General features: G+C 38.5%; 1 protein-coding gene across 1 annotated transcript in view; it reads left to right on the top strand.

The window, feature by feature from the left end:
* The first annotated feature begins 3,926 nt into the window (after nucleotides 1-3,926).
* Nucleotides 3,927-18,026, top strand: part of LOC126183834 (serine/threonine-protein phosphatase 6 catalytic subunit) — an 81,633-nt gene continuing 67,533 nt past the window's right edge. Inside the window, exons 1-2 of the mRNA XM_049926093.1 lie at nucleotides 3,927-4,493; nucleotides 4,574-4,669. Coding sequence (XP_049782050.1) covers nucleotides 4,425-4,493; nucleotides 4,574-4,669 — 165 coding nt within the window. The 5' untranslated portion in view covers nucleotides 3,927-4,424. The remainder of the gene's footprint in view (nucleotides 4,494-4,573; nucleotides 4,670-18,026) is intronic.

Genomic DNA, 18,026 nt, shown 5'->3' on the forward strand with positions numbered 1-18,026 from the left:
GGGTGGTGCAGTGACATTCTGAGATGAATGCCAGACACAATGAACCATGGTTGAGAAGCATTCTCTAAAAGTATCCCAACAGACTGGCAATTGTGATAGATCAAACTCACTATCGCACAATGATACATCCAGTATCATGAAACCTGTCAATGAAATGGAGGAAGGATTGTGTTATTTTAGAATGTGCAAACAATAGCATTGTCTTATGAGGAATTTACCACAGCAGCCCTACTGAAACTCCCATAACTGCACTTTAGATTATAAAAATCGCTTTTGGAGACTGTATTGTACACATTGGACAAATAAATTACATTTCTGTGGTTACGTGGGTGAATTCAACGTCACTGAACTTATTTTGGTCCTTATCAAGGACATGAGATTGAGAGACAACGAGATTTTCAAGAGAAATGGTGCCCTGTAGTACTGACACTCCACTCAGCTAAGCATTCTCCAAACTGTCGAAGAATTAAGTGACTCATGTGTACTAACTCAAAGATAGGTATGCACAAAGAGCTCATTGCCCATACATGACAATAAAAGACATGCACAAAGAGCACACTGTCGACATATGTCAATGAACCATTGTTTCTTCAAACAAACGACTGCGATAGCATCCAGACTTCAGCCAAAAATGAAAGCGATTAAGGTGCATTTTTTTAAAAAATTCATCATGTCATCCAAATTTATTATTGCTCATTGTTGCACATTATAATTCTATCGACCTGCATCTGTGCCTTTACAAATATACTGTTGCACATGAGCTAAAGCGTCCAGACGAACTTTCGCCTCTTGAGTTCTGTCGATTGTTTCTAACTGAAGAGGAATCAGGACTTTTGAATAACCACTTTTTCATTTAACCACACGAAGACTGCTTCAGACTGTCAGAGTACGTGAACTCACAGAACATGCGCCATTATGCATCAGAAAATTCTCAGCAGTACTTTGAAGAGTCGTTGCATAGCTGCGAGATATATATTTGGTGTGCAATGTCTGGTGTCCACATTGTAACATGTTTCCTTCATCAGACTGTAAACCGATATGTCCAGACACTATTTAATAAATATAATGTGGACCAATTCACCGAAGATAAACTACTGTACAGTTATTTTCAGCAAAACGGAGCAACAGAACACACCACCTTGACAACCTTGCCATGAATATATCAGGTGTCTGGTGAGGAGAGCACAGACAGCAGGGGTAATGTCATCTCCCAGCCACGTCGATCGTCTGACCCCTCTCCCTGCTATTTTTCCCTGTGGGGGGAGCTGAAGCTTCGTGTGTACTCAAACAACCCTCACACAGTGGAAAAGCTACAGCAAAACAGTGACATCGCTATTGCTGCTATCCCTCAGGCAGAGCAGACACATGTCTCACAGTTAGGTAAAGCAAGCACATCGCAGCGTCGACGTCAACGGTGTCCATTTTCAGCATTTTCTGTGATGTTCATTAACAAGGGTCACATCCACATCAGTCTTATCATAAATATTTTGCGAGCCAGTTTTATTTTGATGGTTCAAATTCAAATGGTCCAAATGGCTCTGAGCACTATGGGACTTAACATCTATGGCCATCAGTACCCTAGAACTTAGAACTATTTAAACCTAACTAACCTAACCCAGTCATCACGAGGCAGAGAAAATCCCTGACCCCGCCGGGAATCGAACCCGGGAACCCGGGCGCGGGAAGCGAGAACGCTACCTCACGACCACGAGCTGTGGACTTTTATTTTGACCATCCTGTAAATTATCGACTATTTGTATTCAATTTACAGTTTTACTGCCTCTTGAAAGGTAGATTTTTGGGATCTACACACGACTGTTTCATGTGTTTGAAAACGTATGCTTTCTCGTAAATATTTCCGCCTATGTCGGCTCCTTTTCAACCAAAAATAAAGTTCACATATGAAATAGAAGTAGACATTTCAACGGTTTTGGCAAGGTGCTACACACCGATGATCATTATGCAATGTAGCAAAAAGAGGAGCTCGAAGCTAAGTATCAAACATTGTGAAATGGATAATACATTCAGAATAAATTGAAGGTTCTGATATTAGAGCAATCAACTATAAGAAAAGCATACTATAATCAAGTCCACAGATGTTTTCAAATCTATCATTTGTTGTTACATTACACTAGTGGTAAACTAATGAAGAATAAACACCTTCATCTAGAAAAATTATTTCTTTCACTTATACTTTGACTTTTCTGTGGATCAATAGTACAAAGCATGAACACAGTTTTCGAACTACAGTAAAGACCCATAAGAGTAATAACTAGAAGTAGTAGTGGGGGTCATTATAAAGAACTGTTTAAAAAGCTGGGTACCCATACTGCAGCAGGTGAGTACATGTATCAGTCTGTTGTGCATACAGGGAAAATATTTCTAAGTATTTACTAATGGTTTTACCATTTCACACTGTAACTTAGCAAAGTACTGAACAGTGAATGTAGGCTATAACATCAGTGATACAAAAAGTCAGAGCCTAATGGCCGAAGAAAACTACACAATGTACCATATGTTGTTTATTAGTTTTATGTCGTAAACTACTGCGAAGTGAAACAACGTTTCAAAACATCGACAATCATTTATTAGGGAAGTTCTATACATACAAACGCAACAAGCAATGTGTATATGGGAATAAATAGAGCCTGTTTAGCTTATCCATTTGGTTTTTCTCCTTGCGCACCTGATACTAATATGTCATACGTAACTTCATTTTTTCTCCTTCGTTAGAGATGTAATTTACAGTTGAAATGTTCTTCAATGACAACTGCTTCATCAATTTATGTTCTTATTTATATACAACGTGGGCGTCAGCTCTGTTCTGTTATTGTAAAACCCAAATAATTTTTCGCTTTCATGAGTGAGCGCGGCGAAAATAGATTAACTTCCTCTATTGGCAGACGACGACACTGGCAAAACTTCCTTCCCGAGAAACCTTGTTGTTAGGATGACTGTCCGTTGATGGTCTGTGTGAATGCCGCCATTTGAAATGCAATTTTGGAATGTTTTGACGTGTCGTGACGTGGCATGAAGGCGATTGTGAATTAGCCTTAATACATGCTATACAATTAAAGATTACTTAGAAGATTCGGAGTTGTGGATAACCATGAAAGCGAACAACTGCATCTTCCATTCACATTACAATACATTATCACAATGTAACACTTTTAAAGAAAATTACGTACCCGTACATATAGTGCATTATAGCAATGTCTTGTCATTCTCCTGAACTTACCAACTCATTCATTATGGGGAGCTGCTGACAGTTTTTTAAGACGAACTGAAGGCGAGAACATTGGTCATATTGTGTGTTTATGGGCCTGAAGTAAGTTTTACTAAGAGACTAAAGGGAGGGCAAGGGGCAGAGCAGCTCGTGGTCCAGGAGTCAGCAGCGTCCATAGTGCGTGGAGTGATAAACTATGTTTTATAAGTTTACTGGTGCAAACTGGGACCGGCCCTACCGACCGAATGTGACAGTGTAGTTGCGACAATGATCTCATACCATGGAGGAAGCAGTTTGCTCTGTCTTGCCATCGTGGTTCACGTTTTCCGTGGCTTTCCTAAATTACTTCAAGCAAATGTCGGGATGGTTCGTTCAGCAAGGCCACAACCGAGCACCTGTCTTATATTCGTAAAAACTTACTTCTATAATCTGTACATGTATATTTCGAGATATCTGTTATCATTGTATTAAGACGGGAAATCCTATGTCATTGTGAAATGCTCCTTGAATAAATAAATAAGTTCTTTGTGACAACAGAACTTAATTGTTACAAAATTATTAATATCTCACCCAAAGAAATGATTTGTATAAGTTCCAGTAATATTGAAATAAACATTTACTGTGTTTTTATTGTTGACAATTAAATTAATATTTGCGTCTGCTGGCATTCGCGTAAAGTTTACGTCGATTGTACCTTCATATCGCTGTTGCGTGAGACGTCTACTAGTCGAGGTTTTAGGAACGACGTTTGCTGTGGTTATGTGAGATTGATATTTCACGGTCGTGTTAGATTAATGGAAAAAATATCTCTTCCCTAAATATGGAAATTGATAGACGTAATTTTCGTGACTTAAGCAAACTGAGAGTTCTGCAGCTCGAACATTTCCACAGTCGTAAATAACCAGTCTTGTGTTACTATTTACTATACGTGTGTGTGTGTGTATGACGTATGAAATTCAAGAATAAGTTGATATGATATGCCATGCCGCCCAGATTTCTTAATGTTTATTACAAAGTTAGACTCTAGTAGATCACGGCCTTATCGTAACACGGAGTAAACAATACAGTCCGTGAACATCCTGGGGTTTAAAACATCTTAAAACAGTTGCAGCGTTACAGAGATAACGGGGATTTAGTTACTTATTGACCACATAAAACAGATATTTGCATTTAGTGATTGTGATTCTCTCTTAGCAATATGACTGATGTAGATATGTGGATTGAAATCGCCAAGGAGTGCAAGTATCTTCCCGAGAATGATCTGAAGGTAGCAGTTCTTGTTAAACAGATTCTGATGAAGCTATGCAAGTAGCAGTTACTGTAAAATTAATTTCATGTTTTCTGCAGAAACTATGTGATATGGTCTGCGATATTCTGTTAGAAGAGTCAAATATTCAACCAGTATCAACGCCAGTTACGGTATGCGGGGATATACATGGGCAGGTAAGTTCTAATGACAGTACAAATTCGAATGGTACAATATGTGTCGTATAGCTTTCTGCACATAATAGTTTGACTTGTTTTGCGCCTGTATTGAAATTTAAGTTACTTAGTGGACACCAGATTACATTTCTCATAGTTGATGTTCGATATACTTAAATAATACGCATGAAAATACTCATCCAAGCCTGGTACATTAGGTTTTTTCTGAATTTTTCGCGCAGTTTTAGTTATGGTGATGAAAAATGGGTTAAATATAGGAAAGTGAGTGTGTATGTGGCACTAACGTAAACATTAGGCCACGCCAGAGGCCTCACCACAAATTATTTGACGTACACACATTTGTTGGTTTTGCCAACTCTGTACCAAATTATCATCTTCCAGTCTGAGCTAGGCAGTTACGCTACAGATTAGTTTGTCACCACTACTTAGATTTCAGGGAGGGGTTCAGAGTCCAATAGCACATTTTAGCCGAAATTTGGGTTTGTTTACATTAAATTCAAATCCCTTCCTTCCTTCGTGCCTTATTATTGACAGCTCCAGTGTGATGTGTTTTGGTACAGCAGAAGCATAGCGCATTACTATAGTGATAATTACTAATGTGCGTGTTGATTCAGTGAGTTCATCTGCCAGAATAATTACTCTTCTTACTTTATAGGGCATCAGTTTGCTTTTCTCTATAACCTGCTGTTATATTAATATACATAATGTTGTAGAAGACTCTTAGTATTGGGAGCATTTGACATGACTTCATTAAGCTTCCATGCTCAGGGGAGACTAATGTATCAGTAGGTAATACTAGGGTAATTTTGTTGTTTTTGTGGTATTAATATTGTACTGCACTGACTGTAACACAACTGTTGGGTTAATATTATTTGGAGTTTTTCACTTAGTGCAGCTAATACTGAATCCCTTTATATCTGTTAGAAGTACACTGACTAAAATTAATAAAGTGGGTAGAAAGTTTGACATTTTCATCACTCTTGTAAGGTAACTGTCATAATGTACAATTATGGTTTCACAGTTAGTGACACTGAAAGTGTTGCAGTAGTTCCTATATTGTATTTATGGACTCTGATGTCTTTTGTTATGGCTAACCATTTCAGAAAAAAGTACTCATGTGAAAAAGTAAATGCTGTAGAATGATGTGTGGGATCTATTCCTGTTAAACCTGGTGGAGGAGTCTATTTAAGCAGTTAATAGAAATGCTAACAAATTGTTCTCAGAACATTTATTTCTTCAGGTAATTGTTAAACCTGTTCGATTTTGGAACGTATATAATGATGGTGTTACCTGTCCTCTACAAAGTGCATCTTGGCAACAGTGAAGTAAACACTTTAATCTATTCAAGATCTTGATGACAGCAGCAGTATTTTGAAAATCTCATTAAAGTAGTATCTCCTTGAACCTCTTTTTTTCAATGTAAATGAGTTCTTTAGTCGAAATAAGTAGTCATTTGCATGTTAGTAAATGGCCAACAAGTTGCAGTATCAACTCTCCTGTATTAGGTGTAATTGTTGACTAATGATTTTGTAGGTGTAAGGTATATTAAACATTAGTAACATTTAAATATGCATCCCAGCGGATAATTTATAAAAATGTATTTTGAACATGCACAATGGAAAATGTAATTAGCTGCAAACATTACATCATCTTTTACAATGTGTGTTACCAAGAAATTTTCAGCGTTATGGGAGTTCGGATGTTGGCCAGATTCATGATCTCTTGATTGTTAAGTTACTCAAGTATTGGAAATGGCTCTTTGGAAAGCAGTATTTGTTGTTTAGTACAAATGTGTAGAAGAACATAATCTCCATCTTATTTCCAACCATTTTTAATTGAAAAGCGACGTGCTGAAACAGTAAATCGATGAAACTTCCTGGCAGATTAAAACTGTGTGCCAGACTGGGGACTGGGAACCAGGTCCTCTGCCTTTCACTGCCAAGTCTTAAACTGAAATCCTTGCGCTAGTACTGCTGTAACAAAAAATATTGTGGAAACATGGGTTAGCCACAGCCTGGGGGATGTTTCCAGAATGAATTTTTCACTGTTCAGTGGAATGTGCATTGATATAAAACTTCCTGGCAGAGTTGTGAATTGTGTTTGGGTAGCTTGGTTGGTGGAGCACTTGTCTGTGAATGGCAAAAGCTCCAGCTTGGAGTCCTGGTCTGGCACACTTTTAATCTGCCAGGAAGTTTTATATCATTGCACTTAGCTGCAGAGTAAAACATTCATTCAATGAATCAATGTTTGAAAGTGCTTAATAATTAAATATAACAATAGTGAGCAACAGTTCCCTACCATTTCTGCAGATGTTATCACAGAATATGTGAAAGCATATCAGTCTCATTTTGTTAGATGAGGTTAACTTTAGTACTGTTTGTGGATGTCAATATAAGTTTCTTAAGATAATGCAGAAGGGGGAAAGGAGATTGATTCTTTCATCCATGCTCCCCCTCCCCTGCGCATACATCACAATTTGAGATGCTATAAAATTGCGAGCTTTCCAGCAGAATTCAGTAAGTAGCAGTTTTCAGGTAAATATTAGTCTCATAAGCACCTCACCATTTACAACATGCTTCAAAACGTAGCATTAATTGACTTCTGCAGGCCACAAGTACCAGGTCTTAGTACTGGCTGATATTAAAACTGAAAGGAGGCCATGTCCATGTGCAAATAAAAGTAATTACTTACTCACTTGTGGCATTCTTCTAAGATTGTACTGATCAATGTGGTACAGTGGTTAAGGCACTGAAGTAACATTCAGGAAAGCTGAACATTAAAATCTCCATGTTATTTGAAAAACCCAGTACCGAATATTGTCTTAGACACATGAACTAGTGAAGGTGTGGCATGTGTATGCAAACAGAGATAGAGCACAGACAGTATTCATTTTGTTCATATATTATTTTTTGGAAAGCAGGCTGGTGTGACAGACTGATCTGTAGTGTAACATAAGGTCTAGGTTTGGTTGCAAGGTGACAGTTTGTGATTGGCAAATCCAATGAATGTGATGTCATGAAAATAGCTGTTATTCTTTGGTAAGGCACATGTTTTACAGAAATTTGATTTTGGTGTGTAGTTTTTGTCTGCCACTGTAATCAGCTCATGGGTCAAAGCAGACAGGTGAGATCAATAGGTTCATTATTTCTAGTTTTTCAGCCAGCCATTAAGTTTTAAGTTTTTCATGGTTTCCCTAAATTAAGACAAATACTGTGCTAGTCACAGTGAAAGACATATAACTGATTTCCTTTCCTGTCTTTATCATATCAGAATTAGTTCTCCATCTGCAAAGGCCACATTGATGGGATTTTAAACCTTAATCTTCGCCTTCTTTCTAAAAATTGCAGATACTTGGAAGAACATAGTGTAGGCAGCTTAAATAGCAGATATGCATTTTAGTTTCTCAAAGCAGAGGCTATTGAACACATCAAGTAGACAGTTCTAATTCTGACATAAAGAAGGCATGGGAACATTGTAAAAGATAGCACTGCAACTTAATTTTATCTGTCAAAGAAAACTACTAGCAAAATAGTAGTCTTGAAGGTATAGTGTATTGAGTAAATGTGTGTTTCACGTTGACACAACTTGTCAAACTCAGTCATAGGAAAGTGTAGTATGAAAACACTGTGGGAAACATTTGAAAAGAATACACAGATGGTCATTAGAATATTAATTTGATGACATAAATGATGCTTCAGAGAAATAAAAAGGTTTCTTGAGTATTTATCAGCTGTGGCCTTCCAGAATCAGAATTTGTGGGGTGGCTCTTAAAATAAGCTATAAGAGGTGTAGTTACAGAAAGCAATTAAAAGTGAATAACAATTGAAGAGAGTGAGTTCATACATGTAATATTATACACAGTATAGTGGTGACATCACAGTATAACAATGGAAAGGTGAAACCATAATACAAGAATGAGTACACATTACGTAGATAAGAATAGGCTGTTGTCATTATTCTTGAAAATATTTCTGAACAGTAAACAACAATCTCAACAGTTTCGGTTATTTATTTTCTATTAAATTCATTTATTCTGTGTCTTTTCCTGATATTGCCATATTTGTGAGTATGAGCAGATTGTTTCTCCATCTAGTATTAACAGAGTGAATGCTTTCATCTGTTCTGAATAAATCCATGGTATTAATCCTCAAAAGTGTTGAGTATGTATATGTTTGTGGTTGGCAGAATCAGAGTTCTGAAATGCTAGGAAAAATGTCAGCATGAGATCTGGAACTGGCATCACAAATTATTCTGAATGTCTTTTTCTGGGTGAAGAATACTGTTCACTGAGTGGTTCCAGAATACACCACAGGATAGAATAGAGAAAGATGATGAAGGAAACAAACTGTCTTCATTTCAGTCTATTAGTGATGGAGATTTTTTAGTGAATATAGCCCCACTAAGTTGCTGTACAAGATCCTGAATGTGTTACTTCTGAGAAGGCTTATCTATTTTAAGCCCTAGAAGTTTTTCTTCAGCCATTTAATAATTGATTCATCTTTGCCTTTCTCCTTCAGCTCCATGTGTAATAATTGTCATTGAACATCAGCTTGAAAAAGTACTGCATATTTGCCCATTTGCCTGTATCAATACAGTATTGGTCTAAATTGTCAGTTGTTTACAGGAAGTGATCATTAAAGATTTTGTTATCAAAAATGTTTTCCCATTAATACTGATTTTCTACCTGCAGTTTATGACGGGAAATAAATATCAGTGACAGTGATGGAGGTTGTTTAAATAGTAGTAGTTTGCAGTTCATGTTCTAATTGTTAGTACTACTGGCTCTAGGCAGAGAACTTCCAGGTGCAATTCCTGCAGATTTTCTTTGCTTGAGGACTAGATGTTTGTGTTGTCCGAAATGTTTCATCTCTTATCGTCTCCATCAGTGTGCAAGTCACTGAAATGGTGTCAAGTGAACACTTGCACCTGGCACTCACACAGCCCCAGGCAGGGTCTCCCAGTCAGTAATCCAATATGATCATTTCATTCTTTACAAACGGAAGTCCAGCTTCACTTGGGTGCTGTGGTGAGACAGATAAGTCTACATCTGTTTGGGCTACTTTGATGGACAGGAGAGGGATACCTCTATGTGCAGTCTACACCTCTGACATTGCTTCTCTGCATGGCAAGGTGGTGGTATATTTAACAGTGTGGCTGTGTGTGGTGTTTTCTTCAGCCCAAAGACCAATTTGAGGTGCTGTCTACACTGGTCTGGTCTATGTAAGTGTATCCATTTCTGCATAACTACGGCAAACAAGAGCCATTTGAACTTGCTTATGTATTGAAGCCTTGGTCTCCCTCTACAATATTTACCCTCTGCACTTGAGTTCATTACCAAATTGACAATTTCAAATGCTTCAGTCTGTACCCTGTCAACTGAATTCTTCTTTTAGTGAAATTGCTCCGTAAATTTGGTGTTTCCTCAAATTATGATTTAGTAGCTCCTCATTAGTTACACAATCTATACATATAATTATCACTTTTCTTCTGTACTGCCACATCTCAAAATCTGTTATTCTCGCATCCAAACTGTCTGTCTTCCAAGTTACACTTTTGTACCTGGTTACACTCTTCATAAATACCACCAGAAAGGACTTATTATCAGTGTTAAAAAATTTTCTTTCTCAGAAATGCATTTCTTGCTGTTGTCAGCCTACATTTATTTCCATGTACTTCAGCCATAATCAGTTATTTTGCTACCAGAACTCATTGACTACTTTTGGTTTCTCATTTCCTAATTTAATTCCCTGTACATCATTTAATTTAGTTAAATTTTCTTGTTTTGCTTTTGTTGTTGATGCGTACACAGAGAGAAAAGAGAAACAAATTCTTACCAGTTGCTGAAACTGGAATGACTAGAGCTAGCCAATCAGGTTAAATGGACACTATTGGTATTGTGCCAGTGTTACAGTTCCTTCGTCAGCAAAATAATGGATAGTAAATAAGAAAGAAACAAAGGGGAAGTGTCACAGGTATTGGGAAGAGGGAAGTCATTCCACATTCAGGCTTGGCAAACACAAGAGGCACAGTAGAGGAATTGGAAGTTAGTGTACTGACAGCTGAAGTTCAGATAAAAAACAAATATAAAAAACAGTGATGAGATGCCAGTGATCAGTACATCAGATGTGAGAGCTTCAAAAAAAGGAAATTATTGGGTGCAAATTTATTGAAATCTAATATTAGTAACACAGGAAAATTATTGTATTTGTTAGAATCAAGGTACAAATCCCCACACCAGTTTACTTGATTTATGTTTTTGATGGTTTCTGTGCATATTCAGGAAAATAATGTTACATTTTTGTCCATTGTTGACAAAAGGGGAAAATGGCACCATTTATCTGCATCAGACTCATGGTCATATCCTTATTGTCTGGACTCTGGCTAACATAAGCTTGCTAGCTTTGCAGAACAGCAGATCTTCCATATCTCTCTCTCTCTCTCTCTCTCTCTCTCTCTCTCTCTCTCTCTCTCTCTCTCACACACACACACACACACACACACACACACACACACACACACACACACACACACACACACACTGATGAGCCATTATCTTATCACTTTCCTAATAGTGTGTTGGTTTGCCGTGGCAATGCAGTGGAGCAGCAACTGTGTTTGCCATGGATTCGACAACTCCTTCATAGGTTCCAGGAGGTATGTGGCACCAGTTGTCTATGCACAGACCACGCAGTTCTCGTACATTATGGTATGGCATTTATTGGGTGGGGAGCTAGCATCCCAGATCTGTTCCATCAAGTTCAGATAAAGCAAATGTGGTGACCAATACATCAATGTCAGTGCACTATCATGCTCCTCAAACCATTGTGGTGTGATTCTAGCCTTGTACTGTCCCACTGGCTTGCCCCTGTGACATGGTGCACATTTCAAGCAGCCATTCAGCTGGAAGCCAGCATATCTGGACATGACCTATGACTTTGTGTAACAAAAATGTCAGTCATACGGCCAAGCAACATGTTTCCAGTCATTTATGGTTCAGTCTTGATGATCCTCATGGCCGCTGCAATTTTAATTGATGATCTCCTTGGGTCGACATGGGAAAAGGAGGATATTTGCTGTGGAGCCCAATGGTCAGCAATGAGTGCTGAACAATGAAATACATGTGCCCACATCAGCATTGTACTTTATCAGATCTCCTAAGGATCATTGCTTATTCTCCTTTACAGAACAGGCAAGCCTCTGACCTCCATGTTGTGTGATGAGGTGTGAATGTCCCACCCCTTGTTGCCTATTCATGGTTTCAAGTGTTCTTAAACCTCTTCCCATCAGTGATCACAATTGTCTTGTGCAAACAGTTGACCAGCTTTGCCATTTTCAAAATGCTAGTTTCCAAGTGCTCAACTATAGTGATTCCCATTCGTCTCTGCTTTGCTTATATACCTCCCTTAGAATGTCACATGCCCATAACACCATCATGTAGCATTTGTTCTGAAAGAGTAATGATCCTTGCTGCCTTTCATGTTAGAGGGGAGGGGGGGGGTCTGTTATTTGAAGTTTGGTTTGGAGAGATAGAACTTGACAAGTTGTTCTTAATGGAACAAAACTGGGAGACTTAAAGGTCATTGCAGGGGTACCCCAAGGAAGTGTGATGGGACCATTATCATTCACAGCATTTATAAATATGATATTGCATTGTCTATGTTAGTCAGTAGTACAATGCAATGTGCCTTCAGACATGTGCGCCTGCCCAAGGGAATAGTCACTGTGTTGATTACAGCTGTTATGAAATACATGAAATGTATTCACATTTGTGAGTATTAACGACTGTCAGCTGTATAATAGATTGACAACAGTAAAAATTTGTGCCAGGCTGGGACTCGAACCCAGATTTCCTGCTTATTGCAAGTTGTTGCCTTACCATTACACTATCTGAGCATGACTCATAGCCAGGCCCAAACTTTCATATTGTCAACCATGTGTCTGCACCCATCAGTCGTACAATCATTATGTATGTTCCTGTAGACATGTGGCTGATGACATTGAAGTTTGTCTGGCCATGAGTCATGCTGGGATATGGTAATGCTAAGATGACCACTCATGGTAAATGAGAAATCCAGGTTCGAGTGCCAGTCCGGCATAAATTTTTCATTGTCTTTCCATTTTACAGCTGATGGTTGTTCACATTCACAAATGAGAATACATTTAATGTATTCCATTTTTAAATGATCTAGTAGGTAACTTCTTCTTCTTCTACTACTACTACTACTACTACTACTACTACTACTGCCACCACCACCATTGGCACTACATCCCGGGATGAGACTTGACCACCTCAATAATTTTGTGCCATTCCTCTCTGGACTTCACCATGGACCTCCAGTTACGGCAACCGTTCGGGTAGCATCCTCTACAACCTCGTCGCTCCATCTCAACGTAGGTCATCCTCTTGCTTTTCTTCCTCCAAGTTCACAGCAGCAGGCTTTCCTTGCGGGTTCTGTCTCATCAAGTCGCATTATATGTCCAGCCCATCTCAGTCTACACAGATTTATGAACTTTACCACATCATCCTCCTTATAGCACTCATAAAGTTCGTCATTTCTGCATCTTCTCTAGGTCCCATTTTCATATACAGGTCCAAAAATCCTCCTCAGTATACTTTTTTCATGTGATCTCAGTTTGTTTTCATCCTGCTTCGTAATTGTCCATGTTTCTGAGCCATAAGTAAGTACTGGGTGTATCAGCATTTTGTAAAGTCGGCACTTAGTCCATCATGAAATAAGCTTGGATTTAAAATGTTGCGACATTCCAAAGCAGCATCAGTTAGAAGCACTTACGTGAGCCATAATTTCAGTAAAGGTGGTGCCCTTTGCTTCTATCTATGAGCCCAGGTAGGTGAAACATTCCACTCGCTCAAATGCCATTCCATCAAAGGTTATTGTGCGTTTTAAGGGTTGGTTAGTACCACTATACATGTAAGTCATCTTTCCGTCATTAATTCTCAGGCCCATCTTCTGTGCACTCAGTTTTAGAGCTGAAAATGCACTTTGTAGATCCCTAAGTGTTCTGTTTATTAAATCCAAGTCATCTGTGTATCCCAGCAATTGTGCAGACTTATAGTAGATAGTTTCTCTTGTCTAAATACCCGATTCGCATACCACTTTTTCAAGTACCAGGTTGAAAAGTAGGCAGGAAAGCCCATCTCCTTGTCTTAGCCCAGTTCCAGTGGGAAACCAAAGTGATAGCCTTCACTGAATTCGCACGGTACACTGGGGATGCTTTAGGGCAACTCTATTAAATGCACCAATTTTCCAGGCACTCGAAATTCCCGCATTACCTCATGAAGTTTGCTTCAGTTTATTGTGTCATATGCAGATTTAAAGTTAATGAAAAGATGGTGCACACCAACATTGAATTCATTGATCTTTCTGCTATTTGTCAGAGTAAATACCTGGTTTACAGTTGACTTTCCTGGTCTGAACCCACATTGATAGCTTCCAATAATATCTTCTGCTATAGGTGAAAGTCTACTAAACAGGATATTTGATAGTACTTTATGTATAATATTTAAAAGTGTTATGCCTCTGTAGTTGCTGCATTCAAATAGATCTCCTTTCTTATGCACTAGACACACTATCCCTACATTCCAGTCTTCTGGCTGGTAACTCTTCCTTTCCTCAGATGAGGCACTCAATCTTGCAGATCCTACAATTTAGCTAAATTTCTCCAGCTTTCGATATTTCAGATGTTATATTGTCAGTCCCTGGTGCTTTATTGTTCTTCAATCAGGCAATTCCTTTGTTCACTTCTCCTTGGGAAGGGGGAGGTACTATGGCATCATCATCTGGAGTGACTGAGATATCTTAAATAGGGGACTCTGAAGCATCCAGTAGTTCACTGAAATACTCTACCCAATGCTCAAATACCCCTTGATCATCAGTTACTAGTGTCCCATTTTTACTTTTTACATAGGTTGATGCACGGCTTAAATTCTTTTCTTTCACTATAAATTTTCTGATAAAATTTTCTAACATCTTTTGTTTTTCCACTTGTCTCCAGTTCTTCAATCTGTTTTCTTTCCCATTCCCTTTTCTTTCTCTGATGCAGTTTCTTCTCTTCTTTCCTTTTATCTTGCTATATTCTTATATTCTTCATCAAACCAGGAATTCCTCAGTTGTTTTCCTTCTTTCCCTAGCACTACTTCTGCTGCCTTAATGACTGTATCCCTGCAAGCATTCCATTCCTGATCCAGGTTATCACTTACACTAGGGGTGTATAGTGCAAGATTCTCAGCAACCTTCTCAGTGTATGCTTTAGAGATGTCTTCATTTTTTAACTTTGATACCATATACATACTTTGAGGTGTTCCTTTGACTTTCCTGCATTGGATATTCAAGCTCTTAGTTTTGTAATTACAAGGTAGTGGTCTGAATCTACTTTAACTTCTCTGTAAGTTTTTACATCTAGTAAATTTGAGGAGTGCCTGCCATCAATAATTACATGATCAGTTTGGTTGAAGGTACGCTGATCAGGGCTAAACCATATTGCTTTATGATCCCTTTTGTGTGGGAACATAGTGCTACTTACAGCCATGTTACGTGACAGTGCAAACTAAATGACTCTGTGGCCATTGTCATTTGTGCACTCATGGAAGCTGTGCTTTTCTGTTGCTGGGAGGTAATGTTGTTCTTTACCAGTCTGTGCATTGAGGTCTCCAATAATTATTTTAGTGTCATACACAGGGCATCTATCACAAGTTCTCTCTAGGTTCTCAAAGAAGGTGTCTTTATGCTGGTCATCTGATATGTCTGTAGGTGCATATACATTGATCAATGAGTAGTTTGAGAATCGGGCCTTCAGTCTCATATATGTGAGATCCTAGATGTTATTCCAGTGAATCCACTCACTAGGTGTTTAAATTTTTGTCTTACCACAAACCCTGCACCAAATTCATGGTGGCTCTCTGAACCGTGGTAGAAAATTATCCAGCTTCCCATATCGAGCACTCCATGTCCAGTCCATCATATTTCCTGTAGGGCAATTACACCTGCCTTGGTTTTATCGAGTTGATCTAGCAGTGACCTCAGGGCCCCCATCCTGTACAGCGATTGTACGTTCCAGTTTCCAATAAACACATCATTTTTTCATTTTCGTTTGCCTTTAACAGTGCCATGTCATCGTCCATAAATCCATCTGACTTACTCTGAGATTTCTGAACAAGAATTTTTTTACAGGAAGGCGTTGTTAGCTGCCTTCCCAACCCCCAACTTGGAGGACCAGGATTTGTATGAGGTTTACTCCTTTAGGGAATCTGGCTTCACTATGCCTGTGGAGCCCTCCCTGCCCTACACTGTGGGACACACTTTTTCTGGCTCCTTTGTCAAGACCACTTCGGCTTGGGTGACCTTGCCAGTAGCTACACTACCGCCGACACAGCTCTTGACTTCACCGAAGCACACACACCCTCCCACCTGGCACTGTAGGTACCTTCGATAAGGCAGTGTCCCCTGGGAAGGAGTAGGTAACATCAGAAGCACTATAAGACCTTACAGAGGATGCAATTTTCTATAAGAAGGTAGCAGGTCCAGTAGACACTAGCAGTTTTCAGGAAGACCTACAGAGGGTTGATAAACGGTGCAAGGGCAGTTGACCCTGGACATAAATAAATGTAATGTATTGCACATACATAGGAGAAGAAATCTACTACTGTACAATTATGCTATTAATAATGAATTGCTCAAAACAGTAACTACTGTAAAATATAGAGGAGTAACCATCAAGAGCGACCCTCAGTGGAATGACCACATAAAATAAATAATAGGAAAAGTCGGTGCCAGACAGATTCACAAGGAGAACCTAAATGAAATGCAACTCATCCATGAAAGAAGTTGCTTACAAAACAGTCATTTAAACCAATCTTGAGCATTGCTCTTCAGTCTTGGACCCCAACCATCTTGAGTTAATAGAACTGCTGTATTGGAAGCATAGTACACGTGAAATGCAGTTACCTAAATTAACTGGTTTACTTTGCATATTTCAGTTAGTTTGACTTTATTGTGGCATTGAGAAGCCACTCATTTCAAACACAACGAAATTTTTTAGCACACAAATGACCCTCCTCTGACACTGCAGAAAAGATTCACTCTCTGTTGAAATTAACTTTTAAGAAAAATGCATTTATTGAGTAAGTGAGACAGAAATCCATGTAGCTCAGAGGTTCAGTATTTAGTAATTCTTCAGAAAGTAGTCTGCAACATCACTTTTTTTAATGATTTTCCACAGTAATTTAAAATTTCAGATCTAGAACTTTCTTGTAGAAATCTTTTATATTTTTAATAATTTGTGGGTTTTTCGTGTGATTTCTTAGGATTTTTATTAATATAAAACTTTCTGGGTGGCAGTACTGACTTCATTTTTCACCCCCCCCACCCCCCCTCCACTCCCCACTGTTATTGTCCTCTGGAAGTGTTAGTGTCGAAAAATGAAAACTGTAACACGGCTGAACGTTAAGTTGTCCATATATTACTTTGTTCAATTCTGTTCACTCCAATTATAATTTCGGCAATGTGTTACATCCTGCAGACATCTTAACTCCTTATTTTTTGTGTCTTATCATTTAAGTTAAGCTATATTTATTTGTGGGTTGTTGACAAATGTTGTCAGTGTTAAATATTCTTCGTTACTATTGTCAGTGTCTCCTGCCTTACAGACCTGTGATTGTATAGTTTTAGCACACCTAAATCTTTGATGTTGTGGGAAACTGAAAGTATGCAATATATCTTTCTGATAATTTCATATAAATACACTGTTATGATTTTGACATAAGTCTAAAACCCAAATTTCTGTATTACATGTTACGTTGCAACACAGTATAAAATTTATGCACTTCATGTAGATGGTAGTGTAAATAGAGAACTTCTACAATTGGCAACATTTCTGAAAGTTATAGACTGCTGCATACCTACCTTTAGACATTAGATTACTTATTTTTCTTTAAGAATTTCATATGATATGGAAGAAATTGTAGAAAGAAACCTTTCATGTACTTGTTAACATACTTGCACTGACATTTTCAATTCACTTCCCTTTATATGGATTGAGTTGTTTCACTTTTTAAGATAAATTTAGATTGAGTTGTAATGGCCGGGGTGGATGGTCACTACGGTGGTTGGTGGAACTAAATTGTAAGTGTAAGGAAACCAGTAGTCACCACCCTGCGTGGGGTAGAAGCACAGTGGTGCGTGGGTGCCTAGAAGTTGTCCAGTGTATCAGCATGGAAACATCATTGTTAGAACATTCATTTATTACTCAATAAACTATATCAGTCATTATGGTGCTCTGAGAAGTCGTCTTCAGGGTGTCAGATGTGCATGGCCTGTGGGTAGCCACAGCCATCAGCTAG

This window comes from Schistocerca cancellata, chromosome 4, assembly GCF_023864275.1.
Source record: "Schistocerca cancellata isolate TAMUIC-IGC-003103 chromosome 4, iqSchCanc2.1, whole genome shotgun sequence".
In the NCBI taxonomy this organism is placed as follows: domain Eukaryota; kingdom Metazoa; phylum Arthropoda; class Insecta; order Orthoptera; family Acrididae; genus Schistocerca; species Schistocerca cancellata.